This window comes from Chaetodon trifascialis, chromosome 24 (assembly GCF_039877785.1).
Source record: "Chaetodon trifascialis isolate fChaTrf1 chromosome 24, fChaTrf1.hap1, whole genome shotgun sequence".
Lineage (NCBI taxonomy): Eukaryota > Metazoa > Chordata > Actinopteri > Chaetodontiformes > Chaetodontidae > Chaetodon > Chaetodon trifascialis.
In genome coordinates, this window is record NC_092079.1 from 14,560,418 (window position 1) to 14,578,499 (window position 18,082).

Here is an 18,082-nt window from a genome sequence, read left to right on the forward strand (position 1 = left end):
GGGCCACTAATTTGTCTCCGTGGGGGGACATGAAGTAATCGTACGCAGAACCACGGCTGAAGGTGCGGACGATGCACCATCTGATCTGGCCGTGTGTCTCCATGTACCAGTAGATGTCTGAAACCCTGATGGAGCAGTTCAAGAGGACGTGTTGACCCAGCTCCAGTAGTAGTAGTAGTAGTAGTAGTAGTAGTGACAATAAAACTTGTACTACAGTAATAGTGTCGCTACCATCAGAGTCAGCTGATTTAATCCATAGGTTCATTTGAGTTCATTCAAATTCATTAATAATTTGCATTTTAAAAACGAGAATAAGTTAAGGTTAAAAAATATTAAAAATGTTTAGTTGTTTGGCATAAATATAATTAAAATGTGCAGACGTCTGAAATCCTGCTAAATTGTTCATAGTGGAACGAATGTTCAGGAGCGTCAGGGAGGGGCAGGTCATAGTTGACTGCAGCACGCTGTCCTACCACGCGCCGGGAAAGCACCTGTAGAGAGGAGGAAGGAAGTTAACATGCTGCATGCCAGCGTTTGGTTTGTCCGTTCTGGGCTGCTGTACAAACTCTGCAGAGGAAGCAGGTTGGTGTTTCACTCGGGGGCAGTCCTTATGTCCTTCAAAGCCACGCCCACCCGGGAGTCACCTGGAAGAGGCCGCGCCCCCTCTGCAGATCCTCAGAGCTCATTCTGACTCATGATAAATGAATGAATGACCGTCAGGTGATTAAACAGTGATGAAGACAGACCGATGAAGACCTTTCAAAGTTCAACATTCACCTCCAGCACTCGACTCTCAGGAGGACACCTGAGCTCTCAGGTGTTGAAGTGGATTCAGACGGTGAAGAAACAGCAGAGGCTTCCTTCAGAAACATGACCAGCTGCCAGAGCTGGAAACATTTCAACCCGTCTGACGGCTGCAGGAGAAGCCGCAGCTTTGTTTTCAGTCCAGTTCATACTGTCGTTTCCTTTCAGTCTCGTTTCACTTCATGACTTCATACACGACGTCCAGAACAATCCGTGAATGAGTGAGGCGTTTGGATGTCCGTGTTCCTCGCTCATTCATCCATCTGTCGAATGCAACGTTAAAATCTCATGATGAACCTGTTTGGAGCTTCTGGAGGATCAGAGTCCAGCAGACTCTCCTGGCCTTCACTTAGTCTGACGGATGTGTTTCAGGTAAGTGAGCTTCATGTTTGACTGTGACGGGGTCAAAGTTCACCTTTAGGTAGGGAGTAAAACCAAATGTCAGCCTGTCGCTGATCTGAATCAACCGGTCAGTCAACGTTCAGATTTCCTTTATGGGACAGGGTTTATATTTCTTTTGTGTAAAATGTGGAATCAATGATTTTCCTTGTCACGTGTGTTTTTACTGCCTGACCTTCAGTAAACAGAGACAGTACTTTAAACAGTATGTTTTATGAAGTGTTGACGTGTGAGTATTTGTTAAGTGAGTGTTCAGTAAAAGGTTAAATATGTGTTCAGTAATGGAGATCAAGACACACAGAAACGTGTGTGTGTGTGTGTGTGTGTGTGTGTGTGTGTGTGTGTGTGTGTGTGTAAGTAAATGAACGGACACTGAAGATGTTAAAAGACATAAAAAGGTGAAAGACTTTTCTTCACCTGCAGCTCTGACTCAGAAGATGGAGATTTGTCTCCATCTAGTGGAGAGTCAGAAGCACAGGTTCAGAGCTGGAGCAAGTCCTCACAGGAAGTAAGGTAGTAAAAGTACTAATACCACACTGTTAAAAACACGCAGAAGTACTTCAGATTTCCTTTTGTGTACAGGTCTTGAGTCTTTATTTTTCAATCATGTGAAGTCCTCCAAAGGTCGACAACAACGTTAAAAGTACATTATAATGAGGGGATAATGTGTCGGGTGGCAGTAATGCAACAGCTGCCGGAAAACCTCCCGAAGAAGAAGAAAACTTCCTTTACGCGGTGACGCAGTGACGCAGTTGCGCTGTACGTCACTGTTGTGTTGCTGAGTATTGACAGGACAGCAGTTTGTGCTCGGACCAGCAGCTGATAAAGAACATGTTTTTAGAATAATTTTTATTTTTTATCCTCCGGACAGCACACTCCCCGACTACATGAGCCGGCCGGAGACTTTACGAACAGTTCACAACAGCCAGACGTCAGCCAGCAGCTAACGGAGCTCACTGGCTAGCCGGTTAGCTTCTGAGTTAGCAGCCTCGCTGGCTCCACCAGCTGACATTAGGTTCGTAAGTTTGAAGCCTGAGAGCCGCCTTAGCCTTTTGTTAGCAGCACTGCATTGAACCAGTTTTATGTAGATAGTGAAGTGAAAGATGATGTCAGTCTGTTGCCCTGCCTGGAGCCAAAGTCACGGCAAGTTGTGCACCTTCAGCAGGATCCCCGCTTAACATTACTGCTATTTAAAACGTTACTGCTGAAATAAAAGCGCAGTACGCGGAGAACAGAAGTAAATGTTTTTTAATGAATCAGTGGAATATTCTGCTTAATTCGGCTCGCAGATAATAAACCAACGATCATTTACACTGCAACAACATCTATTTTTACAAACGGCTCGCAGTCCCTACGTGCTGCAGCTCCATATTTGAAAAACAGACCAATGACATAATTTTGAAATTGCTGTACGTGAGGTGCTTGTTTTCTCTGTATTTCACCCTAAACTTGGAGAAACTGTAGTTGTTTGTGTTTTATGGAAGTGAGCGATGCTTCTTTGGAAAAACCCTCATATTTTTCAATGTAGTTTGGTGTGTCGACCTTCTGAAACGACATCTCCCAGTGAACCTCGCTCCATCCTCTGTGATTGGCTGAGCCTTTCCAGGACGCCCCTTTCATACCCAATCATGATCCTCTCACCTGTTTACCTGTGGAATGATCCAAACAGGTGTTTTTGGAGCGTTCCACATCTTTCAGTCTGTGAAACATCACGAGTTCATTCTCCTGAGATTATCGGACACATGCATTTAAAATCCTCATATTCTGTAATGGAGTTTGGTGTGGAAGCGTCGTCCTGCTGCGTGCTCTCCGAACGGCAGCCAGGTGGGACGGCTGCAGTGGTTTGATGTGTTTCTTGTTGGAGGTCTGGTCTGACTTTGCCCATTTTGTTTGTCTTGTGTTCAGCATGGCGTCGCCGTTCAAAATCCCCAAGAAGAAACAGACAGTCGGTTCTGACTACGCCCACGTGCACATGCAGTCACCGCTGTCCCGCCTCCAGAGCGCCTCGCCAGAGCTTAAGGTGGTATTACTCATCTGCTCACGTTTCTAAAGGTGGTGTTTGTTTTTCCTTCATTCATTGTGACAGCCTGTCTTAAGGTGGTTCGTCTGAACTGTGGGGTCCTTTAAGGTGGTATTACTGATCTGACAGCTTCTCTGTCATTACAGAGTTATGGGAACCAGTCCAGTGGAGGCGGAGCTGACAGGATGCATGCTGGGAGCTCACTCAGCTCGTCATCCGACAGACGGAGGTTTGTACGGCGCCTCGCAGGCTGCAGGTCCAGAGATAAATCTGAAGCTGAACCTGTTGTTTGTGTTTTCACCTCCGTTCAGCGCGCAGTGTCGGCCTCTCTTCAGGAACGTGGTCAAAACGCTGCTGGGACTCAACAGCCCAGACAGACCAACGTCAGCAGCCAATCACAGAGCGGCGGGAAGCTGGAGCCACCAATCACCGGCTGGACAGAGAGCTCGACAGAGAGAGTCGTCCTCGGCCGCCGCCGCAAACGGGTGAGTTTGCAGTAACGGGAGAAGGAGACAACCAATCAGAGACGTCTGTGAGGTTTGCAGCTCACGTCAGCCTCAGAACCAACACACCCCTGACCTCCTGACTTCACAGAGGTCAAAGGTCAGTGCCGCGGACAGTTCAGTTAATAACAGACAGGCAGCAGGTGGACAGCACCGGGCCGCCGTGACGACACACAAAGAGCCGAGTGTGATGGTTGGTTTTCGTCATGAGCTTCAGGCTCATCGATGGGAAGTCGACCAGCGGCCACGAAACCGCTGTGAACACGACAGAAACACGTCCGCACAGGACAGCAAACCTGAAGGCAAACGTCAGACAACCTTCACGTGTCTGAAAAGGACGAGAACGAAGGAGAAACCGTCAGCTGATTCTTACCAGATAGACGTCTGCGTCTTCATGCTGCAGGAAGGAGGAAGCTGTAAAAAGAGGCCTAATCTCAGGCTGAGCTCACGAATGAGGCTTCATGCAAAGCGTGAGATATGAGAGCTTCTGACCTGCTTCCATTTAGACGTTATTTTGCAGAGAAACTCCAGTAATTTTGTCCTCTGTGCCCCAAAAATCGTCCTGCTGAGAGCAGCAGCAGGTTCAGAGACGTGAGGTTCAACCTGCTGCAGCAGTTTTAATGCATGTCAGCACAAATTAAACGGAGTGTTTTTTAAATGCACACTTGTGCATCGAGCTGCGTCTTCACACTGTGCTGTTCCGTGTTTTGTCCACCAGATGGCGCCCTAAGAGAGCGTCAGACCGGCTGCTGCAGCCCGAGGTGTCCTCAGAGCCTCCGTCACCACCACCACAGAAGAAGAAGAGTGACCGCTGTGGTAAATTTCTTACATTTCTTCAAACTGCCGTTTCCTCGTTGTCAGTGAATTAATCATTTATAAGGACTGAGCAGAGAATTGTAAGTTGTGCTGTGAACCTCTCGTTAAAGAAAACGAGTCATTATCTGCAGCTCTTGAATAATGAGCCGTTAACTTTAGAGTCAAATAACGGCAGTAAGCTTCGAGAAAAGTCTGAAAAGTACTTGAGGGACTTGAATGCGTCTCCTGCAGTGAGCTGCTGTTCAGAGTCTTAAATCTCATCCATAATCTCCATCAGCGCTCCGTCAGTCATGCATGTTTGTCCCTCCAGCGTCCCCGTCCACTCGAAGCGTCTCTGTGGAGTCTCTGGACTGTCTGGCGGAGCTGCGAGGCGAAGGGCATGCTGGGAGTTTGAATTCTCCGACAGCGGGAGCGAGAAGGTGGAGACGAGCGGAGTTCGGCAGGGCCGCTGCTGAGGGGAAGGTGAAGGTCGGAGGTCATGAGCGGGGTTTCAGATGAGCTCAGTGGGTGTCGCCTTATGTTAATGCTGTCGTCATTGGGCAGCGCTCAGATGATTGACAGCTCATCACTTCAGCAAACTGAGGCCAGAGTATTGTTTCACTTTGATAAAACATCCTGATGGACAGTCAGCTCGCTGGTGACAGTTTGATCATAATTACAGAAGCGGGAAGCTCGCAGGAAGTCCAACATTCAGACGTTAAAACTCCTTTAACCTGTCCGTGTTTGTTTTCCTCAGAGCGCCGCAGGAAACGCACAAGACGCTTTAAAGCAGCAGAAGAAGAACTCGACGGAGGCGTCAGAATACGACTTTGCGTCTCCGTCCAGAAGCAGAAACGAACCCTCGGCAGACAGACGTCTTCCCAGCGGCGTCCGCGGGCCATCTCAGGGGGCCGGGACCCCGCCGCCGAGGACGACAGCTGGCAGGAGGCAGAGTCTGGACAGGACGGCATGGCTCGCCGCCGGCAGAGTCCTGAAGGACGATCTGAGGGAGAAGGAGAGGCAGAGGTGGAGGGAGTTCAGAGAGAAGAGGACGTCCAACAGATCGGCCGTCCTGCAGCTCCGACAGAGGAAACCCAAGACCGCCCCGACGGAGCCCAGTGAGTGGACGAGAGCGCACCTCCCGACTCGATCAGTCCTGTCTGAGCTGTGCTCACCTGGCAGATACCTGCGGGGTTTTCTGACCAATCAGATTGATTTAAACGCTGATTCAGTTCGTCTGTGTTCCTCTTTCCAGTTGTGCTGTCGAGTGAGGAGGAGGAGGAGGAGGGCGAGGACGGTGGAGGTGGAGGTGGAGGTGGAGGGAGGAGGACGTCGCAAAGCGGCAGCCGGGCGGAGCAGTCCGAGCAGAAACAGGTAGGAGACACACCTGGTCTGTGTAACTAAACTCAGTGTGACTGTGACGGTCGCAGTCGACCTGAATCATCCTTTCAGCCTTCAGCTCCACTTTAACACGCTAACCACACAACCATCTGCCAAACAAAGACCCAGATTCCACGTCGGGCACCGAGGCTTCGGGGTAGAATCACCTTAAGGTCGGCCAGGTCGTTCCTCAAACAAACTGGAGCGTCCAAATCGCTCCGACAGGCCGGCGCGCCGCTGTTTCCGCTGTGAGTCATGTTCGACGGCAGCAGGCTTTAATTTACCGAGTCCACCTGCAGCTGCTCTGATCCCACAAAGCCTTCATCTGGTGGACTCGTGTGACCTCCGAAACCGAGAGCAGCAGAACATCGGACGCCCTCTGACCAATCACAGAGAGCACGGGTGTCCCAGAAGACACCTGCTCAGGTTTAACCCCAAACAGACGTCTTCAGTGAGTGTATCGGCAGGTTCGAACAGTTCCTCTGACCTGAAACTGGTCCAGGCTGGACTCCGGCTCCTCTCAGCCGGGTCAGGACTGCAGGACTTTGGCTCTCTGGTCTGTCTTTGCATGCCTGAGCTTGAAGTGACTCATGCAGTTTATTTGTGGGTTTGCAGGCCTGTAAACAATGGTCAGACCCCCGCTGGGACTCTAAGCAGATCCAGACTGGATGTGAACGGGCTGCTGAGTGTTTGTTGTTGTGTTTACTGACCCTGATCTACAAACCAGCTGCGGGCCTCAATAAAACCAGGACTCTGTCCCGTCGCAGACGAAGTGTTGCTCTATTAAACGCTGAAACACCAGCCGTGTGCGACACAGATCTGCTGGACCGAGGATGATGATGGTCCGTCTCAGGGGCCAGAGGTCACTCAGTGTTGATGCTTCACATTATTTGGTTTCATACTCACAAACGTCCACGCAACACGTAAAGACCTGAAGGTGTAGTTAGCATGTAGCCTTCAGGGCTCTGATGTGTCCCTGTGCGTCGTCTGACAGGCTCCGCCGGCTCGTCCCTCCAAAGGTGAAGCGGACGACCGCCAGCCGTCGACGCCTTTGTTCCTGCAGCTGGAGTTCAGCTCGCTTCACGCCGGCCTGACGCGCGCAGACGCCAACGGGGAGATGATGGTGAGTCCAGCTGGAAGTTTCCAGATTTTTACCAGAATGTTCTGCACACGTCCAACAAAGACTCTGGTTTCAGAGGCCGACTGCTGCTGCTGGGTTTGGCTTTTCTGTTGTGCTGATATGTACTAACAGTGTATGATGTGTCCACAGATTAATGATGCTAAATAATGATCACCTGAGTATTGATCATCATCTAAGTATTGATCGTCATCATCATGATGATATTTGTCACAGTCGCCATAAACTTCACAGATTCAGTTCAAATCTTTGACTGGTGACTTTTCTCTTCACCCTCCGTACATGTACTTCCTGTACATGTGTGTACATGTACTTCCTGTACACGTGTGTACATGTACTTCCTGTTCACGTGTGTACATGTATGCTGAATGCACACTTATAAACAGTACTCACACTTCCAGTGGTGTGTTTGCTGTCAGGCAGCTGCTGTTGGACGTTTCAGTGTTTCTGGCTCCTTCAACACTTTCACCTAGTTTCTCTTTTTCCATGTCCAGTTCCAGCTCACACACACACACACACACACACACACACACACACACACACACACACACACACACACACACACACACACACACACACACACACATGCATGCACTAATCTGATTGGCCCATAATTGTTTCTGTTGCTTGTACTGTACTTTTAATTATTCACATGTGTTGTTCGAAATGTTTTCAGCACACCAAATCTTTTTTGTTTGTGTGTGTGTGCGTGCGTGCTTGTGTGTGTGTGTGTGTGTGTGTGTGTGTGTGTGTGTGTGTGTGTGTGTGTGTGTGTGTGTGTGTGTGTGTGTGTGTGTGTTAAAGTCTGTACTCTCACACTGAACTGTGTGTTATAGAACATGAACTGAAGTCGTCCGAGGTGACTCAGCTTCGCTCAGCAGTCCCATCAGAGAACACCTTGTTCCCTTTGGCACGAAACGCCAAACTGCACCAGAAACCCCCGACCCCCGCCTCGCAGAGGCGACGAAGAGGGAAGCGAGCCAAGCTTTGGTGGAACAGCTCGGTGTGTTTCACGGCCCGGGGGCGGAGAAACTCCCGGCCGAAGCTGCAAACCGTTAAGATTTCAGACTTTAACGAGCAATTAAGACATAGCTTGGGTCTGATGGCAGCACGCCGGGTTCAATTAGAGCGCCGTAAAAACCGGGAGGGCAGGAGAGGAGGAGGTTAGTAGGTCAGCATGTCAGGAACCACATGCAGAATCCACCAACAGGAAGACGCGTGTTTCACATTCATTGTTTGTAGCATTTCAGTCAGACTCATGAATCCTGATGAATCCTGTTCAGGCTGATCTCAGCTGCAGCGGTGAGACAAAAGGCGAGAAGACTGTCCTTTTGTCTCGTGGTTTCCACATAATTATGACACAGTGAATTATTTCAGAGAACACGTGTTAGAGACTTCGTAACCTCGACTCCTGGTTAGTCGTGAACGTGGAATGCGTCGTTGCTGTCGAACAGCGCCGCCGTGTCCCGAGGAACCGTCAACATCTGGGAGGATTTCAGGACACGGTCCGTCCTCATGGACGTGATCAGGCAGAGCTGCATCGTCTGCAGCTGCTGCTTTGATGCGCACATCAAAGCCGAGTCGTTTCATGTCTTCCAGGGGACAGAAATGATTGAAACTGGGACGCGGTGATCTGCAGCTTAAAAGGAAAGTGCGCCTGGGCCGAGGGGCGGCGTCCTCGCTCCGACCGCGCCCGTCTTCAAACGTCTTTGATCTCACCTGCACACCTCACAGTTTGTGACGCTGTCTGTTGACTGAATCTGTCCACAGACGTAGAAACAGCTGTTTCCAGGACCGCAGTGAACGCACCAGGTGAAACCCAGCCCTGCTGTCAGCGTGTGTCCTGCTTCACTTTATTATCGAGGCGTTTTTAGGCTTCCATACTGCGCTGAGAGAAGCTCAGAGTCAGAGAAACGTGTGATTGTGTGTCGCTGATGGATGTTTGTTCCTTCCTGTTCTGGAGATCGTTCGTTCTTCCTTCTACGGTTTTAATTTCTCTTCTTTTCTGTCCAGGTCACTGAAAACGGCATCACTATTCCCGTCAAAGGTAACGTTTGATTTACTTCGTCTTCGTCGAAGCTGCTTCGTCAAATTGGAAATAATGTCACGATGAAATGTGCTTTGTGTTCGTCTACGATAACGTGGACAAAAGAAGAAATGAAATGAGGTTAACGTGACTGTGAACGCCTCTCTGCCCCTGTTAGGAGATGAAGAGGGGGAGGTCATCGTGGTGGCGTCTCAGGTTCGAGGTTATGGCGTTTGGGACGGGGGCGTGGTTCAGGGCGGGGCTCTATTGGCTGGTTGGAAAGGTCCCGCCCCCTCACTGCTCTTCCTGTGGGTGACTGACGCTCAGGCCAACCTGCTGCAGATGGAGCTGTCCGCCATCCAGACGTCCACCTCTGCTTCAGGTAACGCTTCAGATCCTTTCATCTCACACTTCAGCTTCTTACGTTCTTTGAGCTTCAACTAACACGAAAACCTTTTCCTGCATTTTCACTTCATCTCCTTTCACAGCAGTCTGTCCAACCAACACCTCCACTTCCACGTTTACCAAGTGGTTAATCTAACCTCCTTTCCCTCTTTGAACTTTGGCATTTCCACTTCAACTCCTTTTGGTTCCTGAACTTTATTTACTCTCAGTGTGTGAACTGCTGTGTACATTTGACCTTCAGTTCCTTTCAGTGCTCAAACCTCAACGCTTCACCTCCTATCAGCACTTGATCTGTGGTCATTTTTACACATTTTCAGTAACTTTCACTTCCACTTCATTCAAAGCTGACACTCAGCCCCTCTCTGTCCGTCCATATTGACTGTCGCTTCAGCTTCCCTCAGTTTTTCTCCTCCTTTCAGTGATAGCATTTTACTTTTCACTCCTGTGAGCACTTCCACTTCCACTGATGCGTCAGCTTTAATTTAGCCCTGCAAATGAGGGCTGCAAAACCTTCTACCGCCTTCAGTGTTTCCACTTCATCTCCTTTCATCGCTTCACTCACAGCTTCAGTCACATAAACATCAGCTTCATTTGGCACGTGCGCTTCATCCGAAGCGTCAGTTCATTTCCATTTCAACCGCTTCGACTTCTTTCAGCGCTTCGTTTCCTTAAACATCTGATCACTCTCCAAGAAAGGCAGTTTGAAAGCTGTGAAAGCTCAACGTGTGAAGGCACACTTCAGTTTCCTTCAGAGAACGCATCCTTTTCTGGCTGTTTGACTTTGAGCGTGAACACAGTGAAGAACGAGGCGCCGTGTCCGTGTTCGAAGTGTGATCACATCATTAATCGCTGGCACCGTCTGAAAAAACTCCATGTAGTTTCCATCATCGCACACTTTCCACACACTCAGTTTGTTTTTCAGAGAGCAGTAAAAACACTGCGAGCTCTCACTCTGACGCTGTTTCCTTCAACCATAAATGTCCCAAACCGCAGCGAGGAAAAAACAAAAAGTGGCGTTTGGACTTGAAAGAGCTCAGACAGAAAGGTCGAAGTCACAGTGAACGTTTTCTCCATGAAGCCCCGACTGCAGCTGCGAGGCTTCATGGAAAATTCACTTTTCACAACTTCTGCGGCGCTCCAACGCTGGGCAGGTACTAGACAGCCAATCAGGTGGCTTCTCCCGCACCAGCGGCCAATCACAGGGAGGGGAAAGGGTGATCGGTGCCAGAGAGTCCAGAGGGTGGAAACATGCTGAGGTCTCAGCTCGGAGAGAGCAGAGAAACATGTTCCTGTTGTGTAACCACTGGACAAACTGGTCAAACTGGACCAGTATACTGCTAGAGACTGGTCAGACTGGTCTCTCTCTAACCAGTATGTTCAGAAAATGAGCCTGAACTGGGTTAAACTGGGCCACAGCACTGAGGGACTGGTCTGACTGGACTGATATGTCTACACACTGTTCAAATGGGGACAGCAGAGCCTGAAACTGGTCAAACTGGTCTAATGGGACTGTTCAGACTGGAACACTACATCCTAACACGGGCCTGGTTGGTCCGACTGGGGCCGTAGGACCAGGCACTAGTCACACTGGTCTGGTTTATGAAGTTTCTGAGACCTGTCCCGTGAGTTTTGTCTTAATTTGGTCTCCTGGTTCTTCAGGCCCATCGTGCTCCTTCCTCCTGCTGGTGTTGAAGGAGCAGCTGCAGGAGCTCCAGGCCGCCCTGCTGGCCTCCATCCTGGACATGGAGGAGTACAGGAAGGGATGCTCCTCTTCCTCCGGCGGGCCGAGCTCCCCTCTGGAGTGGACCGACGGGCTGCTGCTCCTGCACAGTAGTCCTCCTCCTCTGGACCAGCACCTCCTCGGACTGTTGGGACTCTCTGCGGTGAGACTCCTCTTCCCTCCTTTTTTTCTTTCCTTCCTTCTCTCCTTTTTCCATCTCTCCTTCCCTCATTTCCTTACCTCACCCTTTCTTCCTTCCCTCATTTCCTTCCTTCTCTCATTTTTCCTTCCTTCTGTCAGTTGCTCTTTGCCTCCTTTCTTCTCTCTCGTTTGATCCTTCTTTCCTTTCCGTCATCACCTGTTCCCCCTTTCCTTACCTCCCCATTTGTCCCTTCCCTCATTTCCTTCCTTCTTTCATCTCATCCTGTATGTCCTTCCCTCAGTTCTTACCTTCCTTCCTTCTCTCTGTTCTTTTTTCCATCCTTCCCTCAGTTACTCTTTCCTTCCCTCTCTTGCTTCGTCCTTCTCTTCTTTATGATTTTCTTTCATTCCCTTGTTTCTTTCCTTCTCTCATGCCCTTGTAAGGCTCCTTCCCACTCCTCCTGTGCCTTCCAGTTGCCTCCTTCCCTCCTTGAGGTCTTCCTCACCTCCTTGGTTGCCTTTGCTTCTGCTATATCTCCTCCTCCTGACCTCCTCCTCGCCTTCCTGTCCTCTCCTCCTCCCTCTCTCCGCTCACTCTCCTGCAGTGATATCTAATCCTCGGTCGTCCTTTTTATGAGCCTGTTAGCCGTTAGCTCGTGGCGCCGGTGGCTCAGAGCTGATGAGGTGACTCCTGGAGGAGGTTCAGGGTGTGTTGGTCACAGAAAGTTCAAACCCATTTCTACGCTTGTTGCCCCCCAACCCGCGATGAAATCTGCCAAAGCAAACTGTTGAAACACATCTGTGTCTTTCAGGAGAAGCCCAGTCAGGTGAGAGACAACCACAGAAAGTCCCGTCTGACTTCCTCTGGTCAGCAGCTGCTTCCCACCAGGTAAAACCAGTTCAACCAGTCCAAAATGTTTACCTGAACCAGGTTAGATTGATGGCTGTTAATAAACAGCAGCTAAAATAATGAAAGTGTGAACAGGAAGTCTGGTGAACTTGGTACAGTCTGAGCTTCCTGCATGTGGTCTTCAGGTTGATCCAGTATCCGGCGGCGCCCTGTAAAGGCCGGATCACGGTGTCCAAGGAGGACCTGGCTTGTCTGGACTCCGGCGAGTTCCTCAACGACGTCATCATCGACTTCTACCTCAAGTCAGTCCGTCAGACGAGAACGACAGGACGCTGAAATAATTGAACTAAAAGCTTTTCACGTTTAAAGGTTTCCAGAAAACAGCTTGTGGTTTGGGGGAACCTCTGCAAAACCAGGATTCTGGTTCTTGCTTTTGTATTCAGTTTTTTAGTCAATTAAACATCTGTAAAAAAAAAAAAAAAAAAAGATCAAATTCAAAGAAATTCATTCAGTTTTGTCCTGACCTGTAGTTCCTGTCAGTCACCAGTAGGGGACGTCAGAATCCTGAATCGTCTCCTCCTCCTGCAGGTACCTCCTCCTGGAGGGAGTCGGAGGCTCGGTGGCTGAGCGGAGTCACGTCTTCAGCAGTTTCTTCTACAAACAGCTGAGCAGACGGCGAGCCGCCGGAGAGGACGACGCCCCGTCCGTCCCGTAAGAACGCCAGTCCGAGACGTCGCACAAACCCGATTCTCAGACGCAGAATCAGTCAACCTCCTCCTTCTTTATCTTTTCAGGGATCGACACATGAGGCACCAGAGAGTGAAGACGTGGACCCGCCACGTCGACATTTTCACCAAAGACTTCCTGTTTGTGCCTGTCAATCAAGAGTAAGACCTTTTGTTCACCTCTGTGCCGCGTTTCGGAGTGAGTTCACGTTCTGGATGAGCGCATTGGCTCTCATGTCGTAGAATTGTGCATCAGCTGTTTTTTGGGGCTTTATTTGAGGTGGTCAGCGGCGGGTTTTTGGCCTGAAATAAGAACTCCTGACCTCAGCTCTTTGTCCCAGATTTAAAGACGCCAGTTTGGAGTTTTGACCTCTGTTGGGACATTTGAATAAAAACCCTGTAATTCTACTTAAATTCAAGCACCTCATCACCATCTCTACCTGCCAACTGGGTAACAGACTGAAGCCACCTCTGCTGAATCAGTTCTGATGCTCCTCAACGACTTCAGCAGACCTGCTTCTCTCTGCACTTTCATTGTTATGTGACGAAGGACGGGAGGATTTCTCTGTGTGATACGCTTTTAGGATCACATTTGCAGCTTTCCTGCAATAACGTGTGCAATCTGCGACGTTAACTGGAATTTTCTGCCCTTTTTGTGCACTTTGTCTTTTGTTTTCTGTTTTTATTCACATATTTATGTCGTTCCATGCCAACTTTTCTACAGGATCTTTGACATTTTCACACCACTTTCTTGTCATTTTTTTCATTCGTTCACTTGTTGAGATTCTTAAAACGCGTCAAAAACAAATTTACCCGTCATGAATGTCAAGGAGTCATTTAAATTCAGAATAAATCAGGAAACGTCAGCTGTTTTAATGATGGACGGAGCTTCAGGGTCTGAAAAATGAAACGTTGAACCTGCAGTCTTTCTAATGGCCAGCAGGGGGTGTAGTCTAACTTCATGGAAGCCAATGGGAAGATGAGCTGACTTCTCACTTGATTTATGAGTTCAGAAAACAGTTTCCTGATGAGTCTCTGGTCTCAATCTCTAGTTCTAGTTCAATCTCATCATAGACGATAAAGCAGCGTGTGCTTCAGGGCGTGGCGTCCCAGTGACTGACAGGTCACCACAGCAGGTTCTCAGCGAGATCCAATCAGGATAGAGGTGAAGCTCCACCCTTTCGTCCAAATATGGTCATGTCTGGCTCCAAAAAAAAGATGTTCATGGTAATTTAGAGTCCACAAACCAGCTGGTGACATCAAACTGACCTCTGTTAACCGTCAGTCAAAGATGAAGAATCAGCACTTTTTTACCCCCCAAATGTAACAGAATCAGTGATGACATGATGTCAAAAATGACGTCCTTGTCTCTGAGCTCTGTTTGGTTTTTATTTTGGGATCCACAGAGCTCACTGGTACCTGGCGGTGGTTTGTTTCCCGGGTCTGGAGGAGGTTCAGTACGAGGAGTTTCAGAGCCCAACAGGTGAGCTGCTGCTGTTTGCTTCAGTGTTTCTGGCAGCTTCAGCGTCTTCTGGCCTCAGTAATGTTTCACAGAGCCTCTCTAATCATCACCAGACGTCTCTCTGTTGTTTAATGTCTTTCGGGGTCGTTCAAGGAGAGAGTTTTTGGGTATTTGGGGCACTGGCAGCAGCTGTGGGAATTACACATCAATTCACACCAAAAATTAAAGGATTAAATGTTCCAGACAAAAATATCTCCTCCTCTGAAGACACTAAGCTCCAACATTTGGTGTTGGAGACGTCTTGTTTTGTGCCTTTTTATCTTTATTGTCTGTAAATAAGATGACAAAGAAAGGAAAAACAAGGGAAATCACATCTTGTAGATAATCCATCAAATGCTCCGACAGTCTGTTTCCTGAAGTCCATTTCTGTTTTTCAGCATCACTTTTATGAGGCCTGAATTATTTCCATTGAAGCTTCTCTCTGAATCAGTGGTGTTTTTTGTCCTTGTCTCAGGTGGATCGCAGCGAGCTGCAGGAAAACCGTCCCTCAGTCTGCGATCACTGCAGCCGCCGGTAAAGATACCGTCACAGCTCACAGTCACATCCAGTGTTACGTTCAGGGGGTCTCTGGTGGAGGTGGATTCACCGCACGTGTTAAAACGAAGGCTAACGCCCACCAGGTGGTGATCCTAGTCTGTGTGAGATGAGCATCGTGTTTCTGTGTTTGTGTCCTCAGGAGTCCACTCGGCAGGGCTGGACGAAGGACACGGTGTTAAAGAGGTGAGTCGTCAGCGAAGAAACTGACCTCTGATTGTTTTACTGTGACTCGGGTGTCTCTGGTCAGGCGGTCATAGTGGTTTCTCGGTCTTTCCAGGCCGTGCATACTCGTCATGGACTCGCTGAAGCTGTCCTACCACGAGAACGTCTGCAGGCTCCTCAGAGAGTGAGTTTGGGTTCTGTCTCTTATCGAGTTGCAGGAATGTTAACTGTGCTGAGGAGCAGAAATCTGAATGATTGACGAGCTTTGCCCACAGCCTCAGTCGCTCCTTGACTCAGTACTTTTACTTTGTGACTGTACCTCATTGCTGGCTGCGAGGTAACAGGTAGGAACTGTGTTTGTGTGCTGCGATGCTTCCCGTTGTCTTCAGCTACCTGCAGGTGGAATGGGAGGTCCGCAGGGGGACGCCTCGTCTGTTCACGCCGACCAGCATGAGGAGCTCCACCTGCCGGGTTCCTCAGCAGGACAACAGCAGCGACTGCGGTCTGTACCTGCTGCAGTATGCCGAGAGCTTCCTGCAGGTACGCAAACACCTGATCCTGAACGCGAGGAGCCAAACCAGCTCTTTCACATAGCATGCTGTCATTTTAGTTTGGAAGGAGGTAGAAGTACACATACTGTGTGTGTGCTGTGTGTGTATATCTGATGTTTCACTGCATGACGAAAACTAAAAGCCTTCATCAAAAATCTGCTGTAAATTGGGGAGGGCCCCTTCACACTGAATCAAGCTCTCTGATTGGCTCTGCAGAATCCTGTGGTGCACTTCGACCTCCCGTTGCGTTTGGACCACTGGTTTCCGCGCCAACGAGTGCGACAGAAGCGTGAGGAGATCCGGAGTCTGATCATGAGGATGCACCAGAGTCAGAGCGAAGAAAGCTGAAGCCATGAGGACCAAAAAAACCTAAACGTGACACCGAGCCATTAATTCACCTGTGCAATAAATTATTTATATGTTTTCTACGTCGTTAATATGTTTCTACTTTGCTGTCAAAGAACTTTAAATATTAGCAAAATAAATTTTTTACAAAAATATTTAGTTTAGTAGATCATTCATTTCTTTCTGTTTTACTCTGGAGGAGTGTGGCTCTTATTTTGAAACCCAAACGGCCTTAAAACAGGATGTCAAAGTTCCAAACAGGAAATAAACGTTTTGTTTTTATGCAACAAAAGATGAAACGCTGGACGTTTCCTCATGGACGGATGTCAAAGAGCTGAAGCTGAGAGAGCAGACGGTCACGATACCCCATTTTCAGCAGTAATACTCCAGTGTAATACTGCAGTATTACAAGTATCAGTGGTAGTACTGGTGCCTCATCAATTAAATTATCAATCATTGATCAGTGTTGATGGATCAGTAATATGACTGAGATGAGGAGTGTTTGTGTCAGCCAAGGTCGCTGGCTTACTGTGTGTGTGTGTGTGTGTGTGTGTGTGTGTGTGTGTGTGTGTGTGTGTGTGTGTGTGTGTGTGTGTGTGTGTGTGTGTGTGTGTGTGTGTGTGTGTGTGTGTTAATTCGTCATCATTTATTTCATCATGTTTCCATTTTTATCTCTTTTTTTTCTGTTTCCTTACATTCCTTACATTCTTTACATGTCTCTCCGTGTGTGTGTGTGTGTGTGTGTGTGTGTGTGTGTGTGTGTGTGTGTGTGTGTGTGTGTGTGTGTGTGTGTGTGTGTGTGTGTGTGTGTGTGTGTGTGTGTGTGCGCGTGCTGGTTTGGTAATCTCTGGGTTTTAGAGGAGCGCCCCCCTGCTGAGGACCAATCAGCTTCCAGCTCATTAGCTGGATCAGACTGGGGGGAATCAGATCTGACAGAACAACAAGCGCAGCACCCGTTATCCATATCACAACTCTCATTATTTATATTAATAATAACATTATTGATAATCGTAACTTAATAATAAGTTTGTTTTGAGACATTTCTGCTCTGCTATGGGGAAACATTACTGCTTAAATCCTGCATCCTGCACACACAGTACCACATACACAGTACTACGTGCACAGTACCATGTACAAATGAAATCTAAATAATTAAAAAACAAATTAATATCAATAAAGGTATCGATATTTGTCAACTTCAAACTGTTCGGCAGGACACCAACAAACTCTCTAAAACCTGAGGATGTTTTTGAAGAACAAAGTGAAAGTACTCGTTATTTAAAAATATATTAAAATTCAAAGTATTTTGCCATTTTTCAACTTTGATGTGATCAGCAGGAAGCAAATAGAGAGTTTTCAACCTAAAGATGTTTTGGAAATATATACAGACCAAAAATACTTTGATGTCAGTGTTCCAAATATTGAACTTTAATAATATTCCAAATGTGGTCCCGGCTCTGGCCCTGGTCCGGGCTCTGGCCCTGGTCCTGGTTTGGCCTCTGGCCCTGGTCTGGCTCTGGTGTGGTGATGTATTTTGCCCCAGCAGCCGTAGATCTGTCTAATCTGAGCGATGGGAGGTTCAGATTAGACAGATTTAGGACCTCACGAAGCCTTTGTCCCACGTCCCAAAAATAATCTGCGTCGCCAGGACGGAAACCTGATCCTGAGTCTCTGCTGGAGGCGACTCTGAAAGAAAACCTCGTCTGAGGGGAAACAGGAACCAGCGTCTTTAACCAACGATTAAAGTTCAGTTTGCGTCTTCGGGATTTGTCTGAAACTCTTGGAGACGAAGGCGGAGGAGTGGTTTTGTGCTCTTGTTTCACGTTTTCCCTCCTCTCCTCGTTCCCTCTGTGCTCCTTTACGTTAATCTCATTATCCAATAAAAGATGTCTGCCATTGTTGTCTGTGCAATGCGGCGGGGGGTCGAGGTCTGGGCGAGTCTAATTACAGAAAACCGAGCGTGTTTTTAATGAATTGCTGCGACTCGTGATCGGGTCAGCTGAGCAACGTGTCACTAAAAACTCCTCTACAACATTTTATTATAATATTAAAATTACAA

The 18,082-nt window shown here is 48.3% G+C and overlaps 2 protein-coding genes across 2 annotated transcripts in view; one reads left to right on the plus strand and one right to left on the minus strand.

Annotated features, from left to right (window-relative positions):
* The window catches only part of LOC139351966 (zinc finger protein 260-like), a 189,889-nt gene that overhangs the window by 40,400 nt on the left and 131,407 nt on the right, over positions 1-18,082 (minus strand). The gene's annotated exons all lie outside the window — the stretch shown is intronic.
* On the plus strand, positions 1,952-16,178 carry senp7b (SUMO specific peptidase 7b). The gene is made up of 22 exons (XM_070958011.1): positions 1,952-2,218; positions 3,109-3,223; positions 3,370-3,452; positions 3,535-3,708; positions 4,445-4,542; positions 4,853-5,004; positions 5,279-5,639; positions 5,777-5,895; positions 6,896-7,024; positions 9,053-9,086; positions 9,244-9,447; positions 11,130-11,353; positions 12,144-12,220; positions 12,367-12,483; positions 12,770-12,892; positions 12,976-13,068; positions 14,313-14,389; positions 14,883-14,941; positions 15,105-15,148; positions 15,243-15,311; positions 15,517-15,667; positions 15,895-16,178. Exons 2-22 carry the CDS (start codon positions 3,110-3,112, stop codon positions 16,024-16,026), a joined length of 2,634 nt encoding a protein of 877 aa, XP_070814112.1. The 5' UTR covers positions 1,952-2,218; position 3,109; the 3' UTR covers positions 16,027-16,178.